This window comes from Dysidea avara, chromosome 7, assembly GCF_963678975.1.
Source record: "Dysidea avara chromosome 7, odDysAvar1.4, whole genome shotgun sequence".
In the NCBI taxonomy this organism is placed as follows: Eukaryota; Metazoa; Porifera; class Demospongiae; order Dictyoceratida; family Dysideidae; genus Dysidea; species Dysidea avara.
Genome location: NC_089278.1, coordinates 5,562,707 through 5,580,172, shown reverse-complemented (window position 1 = coordinate 5,580,172; position 17,466 = coordinate 5,562,707). Strand labels below are relative to the sequence as shown.

Genomic DNA, 17,466 nt, shown 5'->3' with positions numbered 1-17,466 from the left:
TCACAGAGTTAATTTTGTTTAGTTATTTTCTGTAGGTATACAGCTATGATATGCACATGTGTGGACTGTTTTATTAGAATATTGAACATGGCTGTTGTATTAGGGTGACTGCTTTATTAGAGTATCTCAAGTGGGCCTCAGCCAAATGATATTCCCTCAATCGTTATTTGTCCAGCTGTATTAAATCATAAAGGGGAGTATCCCTTGATTGTTATTGGTATGGTTAGTTTGTAAAAGGTCCTATAGTGTAGGTACAGTGTCTACCAACTGACTACTGGTAATGTATCAGCATGTGCACTTTAGTGTAGATATGGAAAATTAATGCCCTTGATACATGAAGACAACCAGCAGATTGAAGATAAATTGCAAGGCATAGAGGGCAAGTTGTTGGAACCTCCAAAGACACATGCCATTGGTGAGTTTGTTGTTGTAGTTAAAAATGGTGGTCATACGATGTGTCGTTAAGCCTCTAGCCTTGTGACCGTGGTCAGGCTGATAGTGGGTTTGGGTGATTTAAATTCAATATTTGGACTTTTATGTGTTTTTTTTTTGTAGATTTAACACTATATTCGACTTTAGGTGTATGTTAGATACCCACTGGAGGTTGTTTAGTAGGGTTGACAACCCGAGGGTGCGGTTTGGTCACCGAGGCGTGGCATTAATTAGTGACCGAGGTGCAGCCGAGGTTACTAATTAATGCCTGTCAAGGTGCCAAACCAAGCACATTTCAACCCTACTAAAAAATGTCAGTGGGCATCTAACCTATCTAGAAAGCAGCTCGTTACCAGAACTGACAAAAGAAGCACAGAGTCACGCTAGGTAAGGTCCTTTACAGCGTGTTTGCTTGTGCCGCCGGCTTAGTGGCCAGGTTAGTGTGGTTTTAATAGCTGTTATTTAGGTCCAAGGCTTGTTTACTAGCTAACACAAGCTGGCCACGAAGCGACAAGCTTTATAACAACTGGCCATGAAGTGCCAAGCTTTATTACAATGCGACAAGCTGTATTACAACTGGCCACGAAACGACAAGTTTTATTACAAATGATGCCACGAAGCGACAAGCTTTATTAGCTACAACACGACAAGTGACAAGCTTTATTACAATGCAACAAGCTGTATTACAACTGGCCACGAAGCAACGTGACAAGCTGTATTACAACTGGCCACGAAGCGACAAGCTTTATAACAACTGGCCACGAATTGAAGTGACAAGCTTTATAACAGCTGGCAACGAAGCAACAAGCTTTATAATAGCTGGCCACGAAACGACAAGCTTTATAACAGCTGGCCACGAAGCTACAGGCTTTATAACTGGCCACAGAGTGACAAGTGTTACAAACAGGTGCAATAGCATAGCTGAAGCATGTTGATGGTATAATGGCAACAGTGCTGACAAGCAGACGAACGCAAATGTGTTTGTTGTAAACTCGCAACACCAGTAGTTTCACTGATGGCTAGCTAGCTGTGAATGTGAACATTGTTGGGGTAACTGTGATATGCATCGAGCAGCTGGCTCTTTTGGTTGATGGCTAGATTGGTCAAGTGCTGGTATGGCTGATGAAGGTAAAAACCAAACTCTCACTAACCATACAACCACTAATTAAATCAGTGATACAGAAAACTCTTTGAAGTGTTGCTGAATTTACCATAACAGTCTCACGTGACAAGAGGTCTCTAAATGAAAGTTAGAGCCCTCACCTCAGGTCTCTAAGTGGTATTAATAACCTCATTAACTGTGTCAACATCAAAGAGAATTATTCATGCTGCTTTCTAAATAAACTAAGACTCTTCCATAAAGGTATGTTTCTAGGGAAGTAACACTTTTTGCTATCAAACGGTATGATAGTACTGTTTAAGTAGGGATTGCCGCAATATTGAATGGAAAATTCTGCCTCCAAAACCTCTTTAAAATTTAAAGGCATTAAATCAAGACACATGGTAGTGTGTCGTGCGGCCCAAGAAGCCGGTGTGCCACACCGTGAGTATATATTAATAGGAAGAAAATGCAATTTTCACACCTTTGTAGCTCCGTGATCCTATAACTGATTGAGACCAAATTTGCTACAGAAGTGCCGGCTAGGTAGGGGAGTCCACATTACAAATTTGAAGAAAATCGCTCCAGCCATTTCCGAGATACAAGCGGCCAAAGTTTGGTTTTTTTCCTTCTTCTGCTTCTTCATTTTGCACACTTTACAAAACCTTCCATAAAATGCGAACACATACTCCGATCAAGCTGAAATTTGGTATACTTAAAGGGCTCATTAAGGCGAATCTAAGTATCAAGTTTGGTAAGAATCCAAAGAAAATTCATGGAGTTATTACTGATTATTTGTGTAAAATAAGGTCAAAGGTCTGTCACGCCCACAGGGTAAACCCCTTGAAGGAATGAGCTGAAAATTGCTATGTAGATGGAGTAACTATCGTAGGAGTGCCTTTTTGTGGTTTGAAATGAATCCAGATAAAGGTCATCGAGATATGACACAAAACCCAACCAGTGTCACAATTACGCGATCGAATTTTATGAATAAAAAAATTAGTTTTCACGCCTACCAGGCAAACCGCTTAGAGCAAAGAGCTGAAAATTGGTGTGTAGCTGGAATAATCATCATAGAAAGTCCTTGCAGTAGTACAGAAGAATCAGATTTCAAATTACTGAGTTATAATTCCAAAGCCATGCAACTACATGTAGCAAATGCGAGATCGAGATACTCTAATAGAACAGTCACCCTAATAGAGCATTCAGCTACGTTTATAACTTAGGCCACTTCAACTAAATCTTTTGTTTCTCGGACTGAAACTAGTTGAAAAGTGGGTCGGTAGGTAGGTATAAATAAAATAATAATAGGTGGTAATTATTATTTTTAACTGAAGTTATGGCAACACGTATAACTATGGCGTTTGATCGCATTTGATGACAAACTATTAGTTATAGTTAGTATGTCTAAATAATCAAATGTCCATCCAAAGTCTGCTTTTACAGCTCTTGTATTAACCAAGCTTGCCCCACTCATAGCAGATATGGATGGCCAACAATACATTGACGTCACAAACTTACTCGATCGAGCACGTGATCTTCAAAAATGAACAAAAACATTTCATTTACAAATTTTATGGGTCGGTCAGGTCCGAGAAACAAGAAATTTAGTTGAAGTGGCCTTACTCCAACATAGAATTGTATTATACTGCAAGTTATTCTGTAGGGAGTTCAGCTACAAACAGTTAATCTTATAGACAATTCAGCTACAAATATATCACTGTAGAGATTCAGAACATTACAAGTCACACTGAAGAGAGTTCAGCTATAAAAGTTCAGCTAAAAAGAAACTACCCAGTAGAGAGTTCATCTACATAAACAAGTTAACTACCCTACAGAAATCAGCTACAATGTTCAGCTACAAGTAAGTCACTCTGTAAACAGTTCAGCTAAAAACAAGTCACTCTGTAGTACAAACTAGTCACCGCGTAGAGAGTTCAGCAACCAATCAAAAAACCACCCTGTAAAGAGTTCAGCTATACAAACAAGTTATAACTCTATAGAGAGATCAGCTAGAAACAAGCTATGAACTTAACAGATCACACTCTAGAGATTTCAGCTAGAAACAAGTCACCCCGTAGATAGATCAGCTAGAAATAAGTCATCCAGTAGAAAGATCAGCTAGATGACATCACCTTGTAGAGAGTTCAGGTACAAACAATCACCCTGCAGATAGTTCAGCTACAAACAAAGCACCCTGTAGAGAGATCAGCTAGAAGAAGTCACCTTGTAGAGAGTTCGGTTACAAAGAAACCACCATGTAGAGAGTTCAGCTGCAAACAAATCACCCTATAGAGAGTTCAGCTACGAACAGATCACCCTGTTGAGTTCAGCTAGAAACAAATCACCCTGCAGAGAGATCAGCTAGCAACAAGTCATCCTGTAGAGACCAGCTAGAAGAAGTTGCTTTGTACTGATGTAGAGAGTTCAGCTACAAAACCACCATGTAGAGAGTTCAGCTGCAATTAAATCACCCTGTAGAGAGTTCAGCTACGAACAGATCACTCTGTAGAGAGTTCAGCTAGAAAGAATTCACTCTGTAGAAAGATCAGCTAGAAAAAGTCATCCTGTAGAGAGATCATCTAGAAGAAGTTACCTTGTAGAGGGTTCAGCTACAAAGAAACCACCATGTAGATAGTTCAGCTGCAAACAAATCACTCTGTAGAGAGTTCAGTTGTGAACAGATCACCCTGTAGAGTTCAGCTAGAAACAAGTCACCCTGCAGAGAGATCAGCTAGAAACAAGTCATCCTGTAGAGAGACCAGCTAGAAGTCGCTTTGTATGTTGAGAGTTCAGCTATAAAAAACCACCCTGAAGAGAGCTCAGCTGCAAACAAATCACTCTGTAGAGAGATCAGTTTGAAGAAGTCACCTTGTAGAGAGTTCAGCTACAAAGAAACCACCATGTAGAGAGTTCAGCTGCAAACAAATCACCTGTAGAGAGTTCAAGTCACCCTGTAGAGAGATCAGCTAGAAACAAGTCACCCTGTAGAGAGATCAGCTAGAAACAATTCATCTTGTAGAGAATTCCGCTACAAACAAATCACCCTGTAGAGAGTCAATTACAAACACATAACCCTATAGAGAGTTTAGCTAGAAATAAGTCACCCTGTAGAGAGATCGGCTAGAAACAAGTCATCCAGAGATCAGCTAGAAACAAGTCACCCTGTAGAGAGATCAGCTAGAAGAAGTTACCTTGTAAAGAGTTCAGCTACAAAGAAACTGTCATGTAGAGAGTTAAAAGGAAGCACCAAAGCCAGTTTATGGCGGGCTTTGTGGCTTGCAATGCAAAAAGTGATATCTAAACCAAAACAGCCAAGCTGTAAAAAAAGAGTACAGCCCTCAGGATGAAAAAAGATGTGAAATCCAAGGTGGTGGCCAAGAAATGGCTGTGATGGTAGGTTAATAGCAAAAATGTTAATTACGACAATTCAGGTGAATTTGGTGCCGAATCCTAGTGGAGGAGGCAACACAAATTCACCTGAATTGTCGTAATTAAAATTTTTGCCATTAACCTACCAACACAGCCATTTCTTGGCCGCCACCTTGGATTTCACATCTTTTTTCATCCTGGCCTTTTGAGGGCCGCACTCTTTTTTCACAGCTTGGCTGTTTTGGTTTAGATAATAACAACTATATACTGTGACCAAGTTCTTTAAAGTTTCCTCTCAACAAAGCATACACTTTGCATGCCTCTATAGGTCTAAATATACTTACTGTGTTTATGGCTTTGTTGTGAGCTACAGTTGGATAATTACCAATTTGAAAGTAATACTTGTACAGTGACTGATACGTGACCACAATGTTGTTGAGAACTGTCTGTAGATCCATATCCAAGTGAGCTGTTCCAGTTAATAGTTTGTAGTAATCAGCAAGATAAATATGTAGTGAAGGTATGGGAGCCTCACGTTCACCAAACACATAATTTTTCCATTCACTAAACTTAGACTTGATGCCACTGATAAACTTTTTCCAAGCTGGTTTGGATTCCTCCTTTTGTAGATGCAATTCTTTCAACTTCTCCTGATAAAATTCAGGATGCATAGGACAGTCAATTTTTCTGTATTCTAATAAAAATTACATTAGGAATAATAAGAAATGCAGTTGGGATATCTTATAGCCGGAAATTTTCGAGGGATGAAACTTTCACGAAATCATGTGAAATATGATTTTCATGTTTTTAAAATTCATGAAAGTCTAGAAAATGGTTTTGGTAAGGTAATAGCTATATGTGTACACCTACAATGTGTCACGATTATATTTTCACAAAGCTATCATTACTCACGAAATTTGCAAAAGTTTCATCCCTTGAAAATTTCCAACCGTATGATGCCCAAACTCTATAAACCTAATTCTTCAATTATAATATTTTATTACCCGTAAGGAATGTGATTAATTTGCTTTCAGCTTCACGACAATGTAAAATATATACCTCTCACTGTCCAAAAGCTTCAATACCTGCAGGACATCTACATTAAAGACCCACTGAAATGGCAAAATACACTTTGGCTATTATCAATCTTTGCTACTAGTGGCTATGATAGGTTGGTACATGTGATTTAGTCAGATTTTGTTTTGTTTAGTAGATATAATATATTTTAGTGGTTAGTCAATTATATCATAATGCATCAGATAAAGAAACTTTAGTATACGTGAGGTGCCATTAAGGCAACAGAAGTATCCATGTACAGCTAAATTCGATTTAGTTTCACATCATGTCTACCATAACAACTTAAAACACGGTAAGAACTAGTACTGCAGCCAGTTACAAGCCTACGGGAGATAATTAGTGAATTTACGCTGGTCTTTTGGTGAAGAATGCTCGAAAACACTTGTTAAAGGGACTGTAAATCAACAGTATAGTGGTCGAAGCATATCTAAGTTTATTTCTTGGAAGTTTTGAATACGTTTAGGGGTCCAATACAGTGGATGGAGGTAGAGAAACCTGAGGGAGGTAGAGAAACCTGAGGAAAATATGTGTGATGGCGACAAAACAACTCTTTTCCAGCAGAATGTTCAAATATCTCTTGGAGCACTATGAAGTTGAAAAGGAGAGCTTGGTATTGCACTTGCACATTAGACTTTCACAATTTATCTACTGTTAAGAGTGCTAGCGCCTTTTTGAATGCTGTTCTTTTTATGTTTGATACAGGCAAAAAGAAAGCCACAAGAATCTAAACTACTGCTTCGAAGATTGACCTAACTTTCTACTATACAGAGACCAAAGTATAAGATTGTACCTTGTTTCATTCACATGCTATAGTCTCTCAAAGTTAACCCATACATTTTTTTTATTCCAAGATACTGGCTGCTTGCACAAGCATCAAATTCGCTGTGAAGATTCTTCAATAAACTTGTGGAAACTTAGCGTGGGGATTTGTCTTTGCACTTCTTCTTTCTTGAGTTATAAAACAAAGAGTGAGTGCCACAAGCAAACTTCGACTTCTGGGCCCTGTAACTTTGTGCTGGATCACAGCAATTATAATTCCATGTGCTAGAAGTTTGCAAATTTATCACTGATGGTCCACCAAAAGTTTGGTAGAGATCCGACTATCGTGTATTCCAGAATATCGTCTTTTACAATGCAGTGTAGAACATGCGTACGCCGACCAGTTATTACAACAAATTCAATAAACCACAAATGCCAACTTTATCAAATAACAAGTTATAAATGAAGTTCTGAACTAAAGAAAAGCTCTTGTTCCTTTTCTTTACACACTGGCAGGGGCTTCCCTAAAGAGCGGTAGAGTGGTGCAGCACCGCTCTACTTTACCCAAAATTCCTTTGATGTGGTAATAGGAATGTATTTAATTAACAAATTGACTTTGATGTTGGTAGCAAATTGACAGTTTCACCACTCTACTTCATTTTGCTGGGGAAAGCTCTGCACTGGGACACCTTCCTGTTGGTTGTGGAGTCGCCAAGCCTGCTCTTCGATAGGTAACACCTCATAATGCACAGTCAGTGTCTTGTAATGGGTGATAAATCCAGCTGGAACAATTATTATTGGTCCAGCTAGTTTGTAAAAGGTTCTACCGTGCAGGTACAATGTCTACCAACTGTCTACCGGTAATGTATCAGCATGAGAGAGAACTAATGATAACATTATAGTACTAATTCGCATTAGTACTATAATGGAACTCTATCATCATGACACTGAAACACACACGATATACAGTAGCTTGTAGAGGTACACCAATATGGAAATTTACTGATATTCCAATAACTGATATATTGGCTATAGAATTACCAATTCCGTTACTGATACCAATATGTTGTAGTAATGGGTTGCATCAAGGTTTAAATATGGATGCTACAATAAAAATCTACAAAGATGGTTACCAAAATGTGAAGTTGTGAAAAAAGTGGTGATTGAGCAAAGGAAGAATTTTTTTTTGTCTTATTGGAGATTTGAACCCTTGGACATCATAAAAGGGCTGGTATTTCAAGATTCATGCAGCGTTACAAAGTCAACCATAATGAAGGGAGTGCCATTATAGTACTTAACTGAAATATCTGCTAAAAGAACTTTTTATCATTATTCGTTACTACTGATATTGCTATATTGGTACCGATGCTGATATTTATATCAGTGCACTTCTACTAGCTTGCTTTCATGAATGATAAGCCATTCCCCACAAGCCTGAGTGTTGATATCAGAGGATATTGATTCGCACTATGTGCACTTATTTGATAGATTAACATTAAATAGAAAACCTTTAATCTCTTCAATCAAAACACAAGATTTATTAAATAAGTGCATGTGCTCATCAGCAATCAGTGGCATAGCTGCACTGGGGCCTGAGCCCCACCGTCAGCATTCCAGTCCCCATCAATCATCAGTAATCTTGTAAATCATGTGAACTGATCTCTCACTACATTACCCCATAGTTTTTAAAATGCAAAAATCACAATTGTATATACTTACTTTAGCTGTCATTTCATCATAAACTATTGAAATATCCTGCAATTAACTAAAACTTTCTTTTCATGTCCGGTACCATGTGATCACGAATCTAAATGTAAGCCAGTTGGAGTATCATGTCAAGAAGATAACACTAATCCACGCTAAGGTGCTGAGTGAGGCCTTCTTGATAGAAGATGTATAGATAGTCTAAGTTATGAAGCACATTCAATGCCTGCTACGACTAAGATTGTTAATAGTGAGCTGATATCATATGGTAAAAGTTGCTAGTGATAAGAGATTGGATTAAGGAAAGTGATGAATAAGCACATTCTTTTTAACGCCTGCTGTGATTAAGTTGATATGATACAAACAATAAAAAGCTACTAATTGAACATTTGACCAAGAATGAATCCTCAAGAGCTGTGGTATGATGTAAATAAGTACAGTGCATGGAACCTCTCTATTACGGAAATTTTGGGACCTAGAATTTTTGGCCACTTTTTGCTTCAGAGGTAAAAAATGTATTAAACAGACATGTTTTTTGAAAGTTTTTTCCATTGTGTCCTTAATTCGGGGAGTTTGTTAAGCCATTGTAATTACATGCTGATCGTGCAATAGATTTAGGTTGTTTTGGCAAGAAACAGCAGTATGGACAGCAGCAGTTAGGCACAAATGCAATTTAACAAGCTTTATACAAAATGTATGAATAGTCCACTGGACTTGTATCTCAGGTTTTTATAATTGGAGTTGATGAGAAGATGTGTCCCACCAAGGCCCTACTAAAAGTCTAGCTACACCACTGTCAGCAATTGTATTACCAGTTAGTGCACATCTTTAGGCTTTACATTTTGCATGCAAATTGATCATTTACATGAATTGCTATAATTTTTTTAAAAACCTAATTTGTACATATTTTTTCAAAGTCTCTACTAAACTCTGTAGTTTCTCGAACTCATATTTTCCTATTGAGTCCAAATGGAGATCTGTGTGTGAAATTGTTAGGTTTGACATGTGCCATTGTAGTTCGAATATGCTGACTTGTTAGACTCTTGTTTAGTGATATCTAGTCTCTGTCACTGTATAATGGATAACAAAGTCTCAATACAACTTTGTACTTCAGCAAAAAGTTGGGATACAAAGGAGGAGAAAGATAAGTCCATGATGCATGCATTGTACGTACTGTGGTATGTCAAAATGCACCGGGCCAATCAGTGTGTTCTGCAACAAACACAATCCAATAGTGTTTAGCCACTATAGCACTATGAAGGTATCAGTTAGAGCAGTTAGTAGGTTATTATCTTTGTTCGTCAGTTGATAGAAACTAGGAAGCATTTTCAATTGGTCACTCTGAAGTTTGATTAAGCTTACTAATCCTGCTAAGTTATCGATGGAAAGGTGAGATTGTCTGTTTTGGTTGAGGTTGTTGCAGATATAGAGTACTACTGTAGCTTTTAGATTAGTCATACCTACTTTATGCTTCAAGTAACTGTCTTTATTATGATTTTGCTTGCATAGTCATTGCTTCACAGGCTCCTTCTTTAATGATCTTTTTGACAAAAAAAATCTGACATGTATGTGAACACAAACAAATACACACATACATAATATATACAAAAAATTGTGACATTGCAACTGATAAAAGGCTACTGCTTTATTACGACTATCTTTACAATTACCACCACATAATCACTTACTTTCTTTTTGAATAGTCTGCAAACTTTCTCTTCTAAGAGAACGGTCAATAACTCCTTTTTGTGTTGATGAAACAACAGAACCAGAGATAAACTCAAATGGAGATTTCATAAACTCATTAGCCTTTGAAAAAACGCAATACTTGTATCTTGCACTGTAAAGTGTACTCTTTAATATGTCTTTTGGAACTTCCACAGTGTATATGAGCTCTATAACATCGATTTCAGGAGAATCACTGCAAAAAAATGCAAAAAATTACAACAAAGCAAGGAATTGAGTGGTACTAAACAACAATGATCATCCAGACAACATGACGACAACCAAAATGTGTGATAATACAGTTAGTCTCAATATCCATCATTGTCATGTAATAGCTGCAAGGGATTTTGCTAATATACACCTGAAAGCCCGAGGACCACAGGCCCATGGGCTAGGGTGTATGCATCAGCAAAACCTGACACAGTCATGGTGTAAGTGATTTAGACACACTCACCTGATAGGTGAAAGAACTAACACCCTTTTGGTTTTATACATCAGTATCTGATAATTGATAGTGGTTTTAATAGCATGTGCTAGTAGTTCTCAGAATGCTATTCATATGTCTTTATGCTTCTAAACACAACACCAAAAACGTTTGATTGTGGGATCTGTTTTACCATTTTGTACTACATACAGCCTACTATTAAATGCTACCCTACTATCCCACTAGGGACCTATGAGGCTAAAACCTGTGAATACAGGGAGTCAGAAACATGTAATTGAAACGTTGAAGAACGCAGAAAAAATCCCAGACCCAGTGGTGACTTGATCCCCCGCACCATGCAGTCTAGGCATGCACCAGAGGAGCCACAACAGCCGGGATCTAAGATTTTCTCTGCATTCAACTTCTACTTAATCATTGACTATTAGGACAGTAAGTTAATACTAGGCCTGTGCGATAATGGGTAATCCATTATTGCGATAATGAAGCAGATTATCATGATTATCACGATAATGGGTAATACAATTATTGTACCATGTACCCAACTCTCCATATGCACAATACAAATGTTTAAATTTCTACACTTTTTTTACACTGAGCAAAAGTACTATTTTTGTATTTCATATTTTCATATTGAAACATATTGTACACAATACAGTGAATACACATACACAGTGATACACACAACTGTACAATGTACAAAGCTTTAAGGTGGCGATAAAGCAATGACGCGCACAAGAAGCCATAGCAAATACATATGACGTAACATATCATATACTACGCAATTTGTGGTAAATCAGGCGGGAGCTAATTCGGCGCAGAACCATAATAAACTTACCAAGCGTAAAAACAGCCACGAATAACAGGTGAGTTGTTAGCAAAAACAACAAGCAGCTGCTGTTACACATTTCAGGTGGAATGTAACTCACCTTTACAACAAATTGACAACCTTGACAACGTGAAAATAATTATTATTTGTTTCGACTCACCTTACAGCCTGTTACAAACATTATCTTTTCTCTGTAGACACGGGTTGAACAGCCACGAAACCTTCTACGTATCGGTATATCATATGTCCATTCTATGGCTTCTTTGCTTGGTGCGAACGGTGAAACAAGGCTATCATCTGCTTTTAAACGCCATATATTTCGACTTGTAAATCGCTTCCACTTATTGATACGTAGGATGATTCTTGTAATAGTATGCTTTCATCATGTGAAGTATTGGAGCTAAAACTTGAGGTTATTGAGAGATAACGCGTCTTCTGTGGTCCACTAAGTACCACCGATTTCTTGGTTTGAGAGCAGTTCTACGCTTTATACTCTCTACGAATGATAGATTCCTGTATGCATAGTTTATTTGTATGCAAAATTAAGTACTAGCTTTCAATATGTCTTAAATTGAGACCATGTTGAGACACAGCAGATTGTTGTCAAGAATGCGCGTTATTACTTTAGCGCCACCTTAATCATGTATAATGAATTTGAGACTTAACAGTAAGTACTGAGTAATGAAACTTATTTCAGGTTTTTGGGCCAAAAACACAAGCATGTTTGCATGCTCTGGAAGTAAACAGGATCGTTTAGAGTTGATCACACAACCAGCAGCACTAAAAGCCCTTTCACTTGAAACTGAAGTTGCTGGGATACAGAGATACTTCCGTGCAAGTTTTGACAAGACAGGAAATTGACTAGAATATTGCTTCCACCACAACAGTGGCTTTTGCTCTGGATCACTGTCAATGCACAAGTACTTTTAACTTCCTTCTTGGCACACTCTTCAGGATTAGCTCTCACTTCTGGTTCCCACACATCCTCTAACAATGACATTAACTTACTCTTCTTCTTCTTTGGGGCAGGCTCTTTTGATACACTTTCATTTCTTTCTTCCTCAGTAGCAGCTAGGTTTGCAATAACTATTGCTTCCTCTTTGATCGCTAGCATAACACTCTGTTTGGTCTCTTCTGACAAAAAGCTTAAAGATTTAAACCTTGGATCTAAAAAGCAAGCCTTGTGCAAAATTTTCCCAACAGATAAATCTGTGTATCTACTTTGAAGATCAGTCAACAATACCCTTTTCATTTGCTTTGTCAATCTGCTGTCAGACGGTGTCTCTACAAGGTGCTTAACGGTAAGCTTGTACATCAGTGGCCGAACCCCAGAGAGGGTTACCCATTTCTCCCCACAAATCACTTCTGTGATACAAACTATGGGCTTCATGACAGAGATAAAAGCTTCCATTGCTGTGATTTCAGCATCACTGGGCATCAAATCAGACTTGTGTATTTCAATCAGTGCTGCAAAAAGAGGCTGCTGCTGTTTCAAAATTTTTTCTATCCTATAATAGGTGTAGAGTTCCATCTTGTTGGAACACTCTGAGCACTGTTCATCATGCTTTAGGTCTCGTTGCTTACTACGCAGAACATAGCTTGATTTGCATGAATGGTTAAAGTGACTAACCAACCTTTTGGCTCTACCTATAGCCTTTGACATCTCTGGCAAGTCCATTGCCTTCTGGACACCCAACTGAATGGTGTGGGCAAAACAACTAATGTGCTCAACATCCAAATTCTCAAGTGCAACACATATATTTCTGGCATTATCAGTGACAGCAGTAGATAGCTTCCCTAATGGTAGCTTCCATCATTCAAGTGCATCCTTCAAACCTGCCGCTAAGTTGGGAGCTGTGTGGTCAGTCATTATTTCAGCAGTTTCCAGCAAGTGACAGCACATCTCCCAATCCTTGTTTATATAGTGCACAGTAAGGTTAACATAACTGCAGTTGGACCTTGATGTCCATCCATCAGTGGTTATTGCGAATGACTGCATATATGACAATAGTGCACTACTAACCTTCGCCTTTTCACGCTCATACATAGCTGGAATATAATTCCTAGTCCTATCAGGTGGAGTGTATCTTGGTTCAAACTTGCTTAACATGTATCGGAATCCACTATCATTGACTGTATTGATTGGGAGCATATCCTTCATAATACAGTAGCAAATCGAATTTGTCAGGGCTTTCCATTTAGCAGAACTTCTTGGAATAGGGCTGGCAAGCTCAAATGAATGTTCGACAGTATGCTGACCAGGTGGTAGTGGCACTGCAGGAGCGCCAGAACTTGTAGTTGCCCGCTTTTCTTTCTCCTGCGCTTCTATCTTCTTTCTAACTTCTTCGAACTCCGCTTTGTGGTGATACTGCAAATGAACCATCAGATTCATTGTATTCCCTTTGTACGATAGAGGATTTTTACAAAGCGTACAATACACTGTCGTCCTTTTCCGCTTGTCCTTCTCCACAAATTGACCGTCTTTCGCTTTGAAGCCAAAGTGTTCCCACACAGGGCTTTTCGCTTTCTCCAGCGGCAAATACTCACCATCATCGGCATGCTCTTCTACAATTTCAACATCTTCGTCATCTTCTAGCTTGTCCTCTAGGGTTTCATCGATATACACGTTGTCAGCCATGTCACTGAACACGTGCGTCAATACTAGCTCACGTGAGCATTATCATCATTAATGTTTATGAATTATCGTTATCGCAATAATTTTTCTAGTCACCATAGTCGAACATTTTCGATTATCACACAGGCCTAGTTAATACATTAAGTACTTACGACTAAAAGTTGCTCACCTATTTAAATCTAGTTGTCCTCCCGTGGTCTGCTCAATGGCTGACACGTGGTGGGTAGAAACACGCACCCATGTTAATTGCCCAAATGATTATTTTACTGTTTAGAATATAGTTTAGTAACTATCAACTGTTGAAACTTAGCAACTACACTGACCATAGCCTAACCTGTAAATCAAAGCCCATGATTTAACGCTCTGTGTCATTTTATATAATGAGTCAAAGTGTATCATATCTATGAACTGGTTAGGCATCAAAGCCATGGGAAAACCACATTTCCATGATATTAAAATTAGGGCTGAAACAAGTATATACTAACTAGACATATTAAAAATTTAAAATAAGAAATAGGGATCGCTAAAAAAAAGCCACGAAACAAGAAGGAATTGCTGGGGTGGTAATGTAAACCACAAATCCCTATTTTGACTGTGGTTTACATTACCACCCCAGCGATCCCTTCTTGTTTCGTGGTTTTTTTTAGCGATCCCTATTTCTTATTTTAAAATTTAAATTTTTGATATGTTGAGTTTGTGTACTTTTTTTCCAAATCCATTTGTGGATTATAAGTTAATTGGCACATTATAATTTATAGTGTAGCCTAAGCTAACAGAGATTCCTCAGTTTAAAAGGTTAACTCATTAACTAGATATCTTAATGCAACATTTATTTGTAACCTATGATAAAGACTGTATTTTCATTCTGATTTGTACACGCACAAAATAATAAGGTAGGATATATTAATTCCTAGTCTACTCAGTGTTTCAGCCACCATCATCACACTTTGTGCCATTGCTGAAAACACACTGCTATACGAGCTAGCTACCTGTCAGAAGAATTACTGATTGTGCACCTATCATACAGGAGACAGTGTTGATGACAGCACAGGAGACTTGAAGAAGAACAAGATGTCTTAGGTGTTTATTCTAAAGAAGGAAAAGAATGAAACTCTATGATACAAGTTATAAGAATGGTATTACAAACTGTTAGTGTTATAATTCCTGTAGAGTCCATTTTTTTTTAAAAGTGAAGAACGATGCATACATCAAGCACGTGCATTACAGGTGTAGAGTTGTCTAGCAGAATAGGTAGTGAAGAGATAGCTATACATTGTAGCTGTAGTGCTATTATTGTAGTGATGATGCTTACAACACCTTTGTATAAATGTACGAGTTGCCCATATGAACATGCAAGGCTACATGCAGCAGCAACCGTGTGAGTTGGTGTTAATCAAGCTAAATAGGAGGAGATGGCTAGGCTTGGCCGAAGTCTTCCTATGCCAGTGTCTGCATGTACAAATACAGAAGGCAAAGATGGTGGTACAGAAGGCAAAGATGGTTGTGAAGACTGTTCACTTACAGTTGGTTGCTCACTAGCAGATTCACTGTTAATAGGTATGTCTGGGATCATGTCTAATTCATCTCCAGAAGTTGTTGGCGACACAATAAGTTGGCGGCGGTTTCGTCTGAGTGTTCCTTGTGATGTTTGTACTGTATACGATCTAGGAGCAACCTCAGATAAAACTTTTCCAGCACATTTGTTACCAGGTATCCACACCATGTCTCCTTGCTCTAGTGGAGGCAAGTTGTGGGCCTTATGCCGACTGTCAAAGTTCTCTTTCTGTTTCTCACGCCTGGTTGCTTCCTTCATCTCAATCTTAGAGTAGTCAGGTATTTTGGGTTTCAGTTCATGTTCCATAGTTGGCAAGTTGCTTCTTAATTTATGATTTATTAGAAGTTCAGCTGGACTGCAACCGATGGTAGGCATAGGGGTTGTTCTATATGATAAAAGGGCAAGGTATGGATCATCTGATTTCTTCAGTAGCTGCTTCACAGTATGCACTCCTCGCTCTGCCTCACCATTTGACTGTGGAAAGTGGGAGCTGCTGGTTGTGTGTTTAAAGGAGTACTGTTTGGAAAACTGATAAAACTCTTTAGAGGAATATTGTGGTCCATTGTCCGTAACTACTTCTTGAGGGATTCCGTGTCTTGCAAAGATAGATTTCAAGTGTGTTATGATGGCATTGGATGTTTCTTGTGTCAGTTTGGCAACTTCAATATATCGTGAAAAATAGTCAATCACTAGCAGATAGTTAACACCTTTGATAGTAAACAAATCACTTGCCACCTTCTGCCATGGCAGCTTAGGAAATTGTGTTGGCATCAGTGGTTCAGCATGCTGGATACGCTCTTTACAGCAAGTAGGGCAACTTGTGACAAGTTCTTCAAGCTGCTTACTTAAGCCAGGCCACCACACAGATTGTTGAGCCCTCAGACGGCATTTGGTGATTCCCTGGTGTCCACAGTGAATCTTGTCTAGTATGTCACGTTGTGCAGGACTAGGGATCACAATGCGGTTATTCTGCATTAACAAGCCTTTCTGTATGGTAAGCTCAGCTGCAAAAGGATGATAAGCCTTGAGTGTACCTTTAACTTGGTGTTTTGAGGGCCAACGTGATTGGCAAAAATGCTTCAATTGCTGACAGGTCTCATCATCATCTTGTTGTTGCTTCAACTCTGCCAAACACTGCTCAGTGACAGGAAGACTCTCCATGATCAGGTTCACGTACATTTCGGTGTCATGGTGGAACTCAATGTCAGCTGAAGATGCCGATGAGGCAGGCGCCCTGGACAGAGTGTCAGCAACTGTGAGTTCTTTTCCCGGGAGGTGGGAAATAGTGAACTTGTACCGCATCAAACGCATGCGGAAACGTTGCAGTCTGGGAGATAACTCCTCTAGGTTCTTCTCTCCCAACAAGGAAAGGAAACCAAGGGCTTATGGTCAGTTTCCACTCGAAACTGCATCCCAACTAGATACTCCCTAAATCTTTCACAGGCCCATGTGATCCCCAACGCTTCCTTCTCAAGTTGGGCGTACCTCTCTTCAGTAGGGGTCAATGCTCTGGAAGCATAGGCTACAGGTTTCCATTGCTGGTCTTCCTGTTGCTGAGTTAATACTGCCCCTAAACCAAACGAGGATGCATCAGTAGAGACCATGGTATCTCTACTGGGATCATACAAAGCTAAAACAGGGCCAACACTGAGCTCTTGTTTAATCTGTAGAAAAGCTGTCTGTTGGGTATCATCCCAAACCAGCGTTGAAACCGGGTCGGGTCATCCGGGTCATCCGGGTCACATTTTCTCCGGGTCATCCAGGTCTGACCCGGTTTACAATTTATCCGGGTCTGACCCGGATTGGATCACGTGAGAAACGAAATTGTTCGTTTGAC

The 17,466-nt window shown here is 39.0% G+C and overlaps 1 protein-coding gene across 1 annotated transcript in view; it reads right to left on the bottom strand.

Annotated features, from left to right (window-relative positions):
- The window catches only part of LOC136261923 (E3 ubiquitin-protein ligase rnf213-alpha-like), a 225,384-nt gene that overhangs the window by 152,256 nt on the left and 55,662 nt on the right, over positions 1-17,466 (bottom strand). Inside the window, exons 7-8 of the mRNA XM_066056017.1 lie at positions 10,132-10,364; positions 5,248-5,597 (exon numbers count right to left, since the gene is read on the bottom strand). Coding sequence (XP_065912089.1) covers positions 5,248-5,597; positions 10,132-10,364 — 583 coding nt within the window. The remainder of the gene's footprint in view (positions 1-5,247; positions 5,598-10,131; positions 10,365-17,466) is intronic.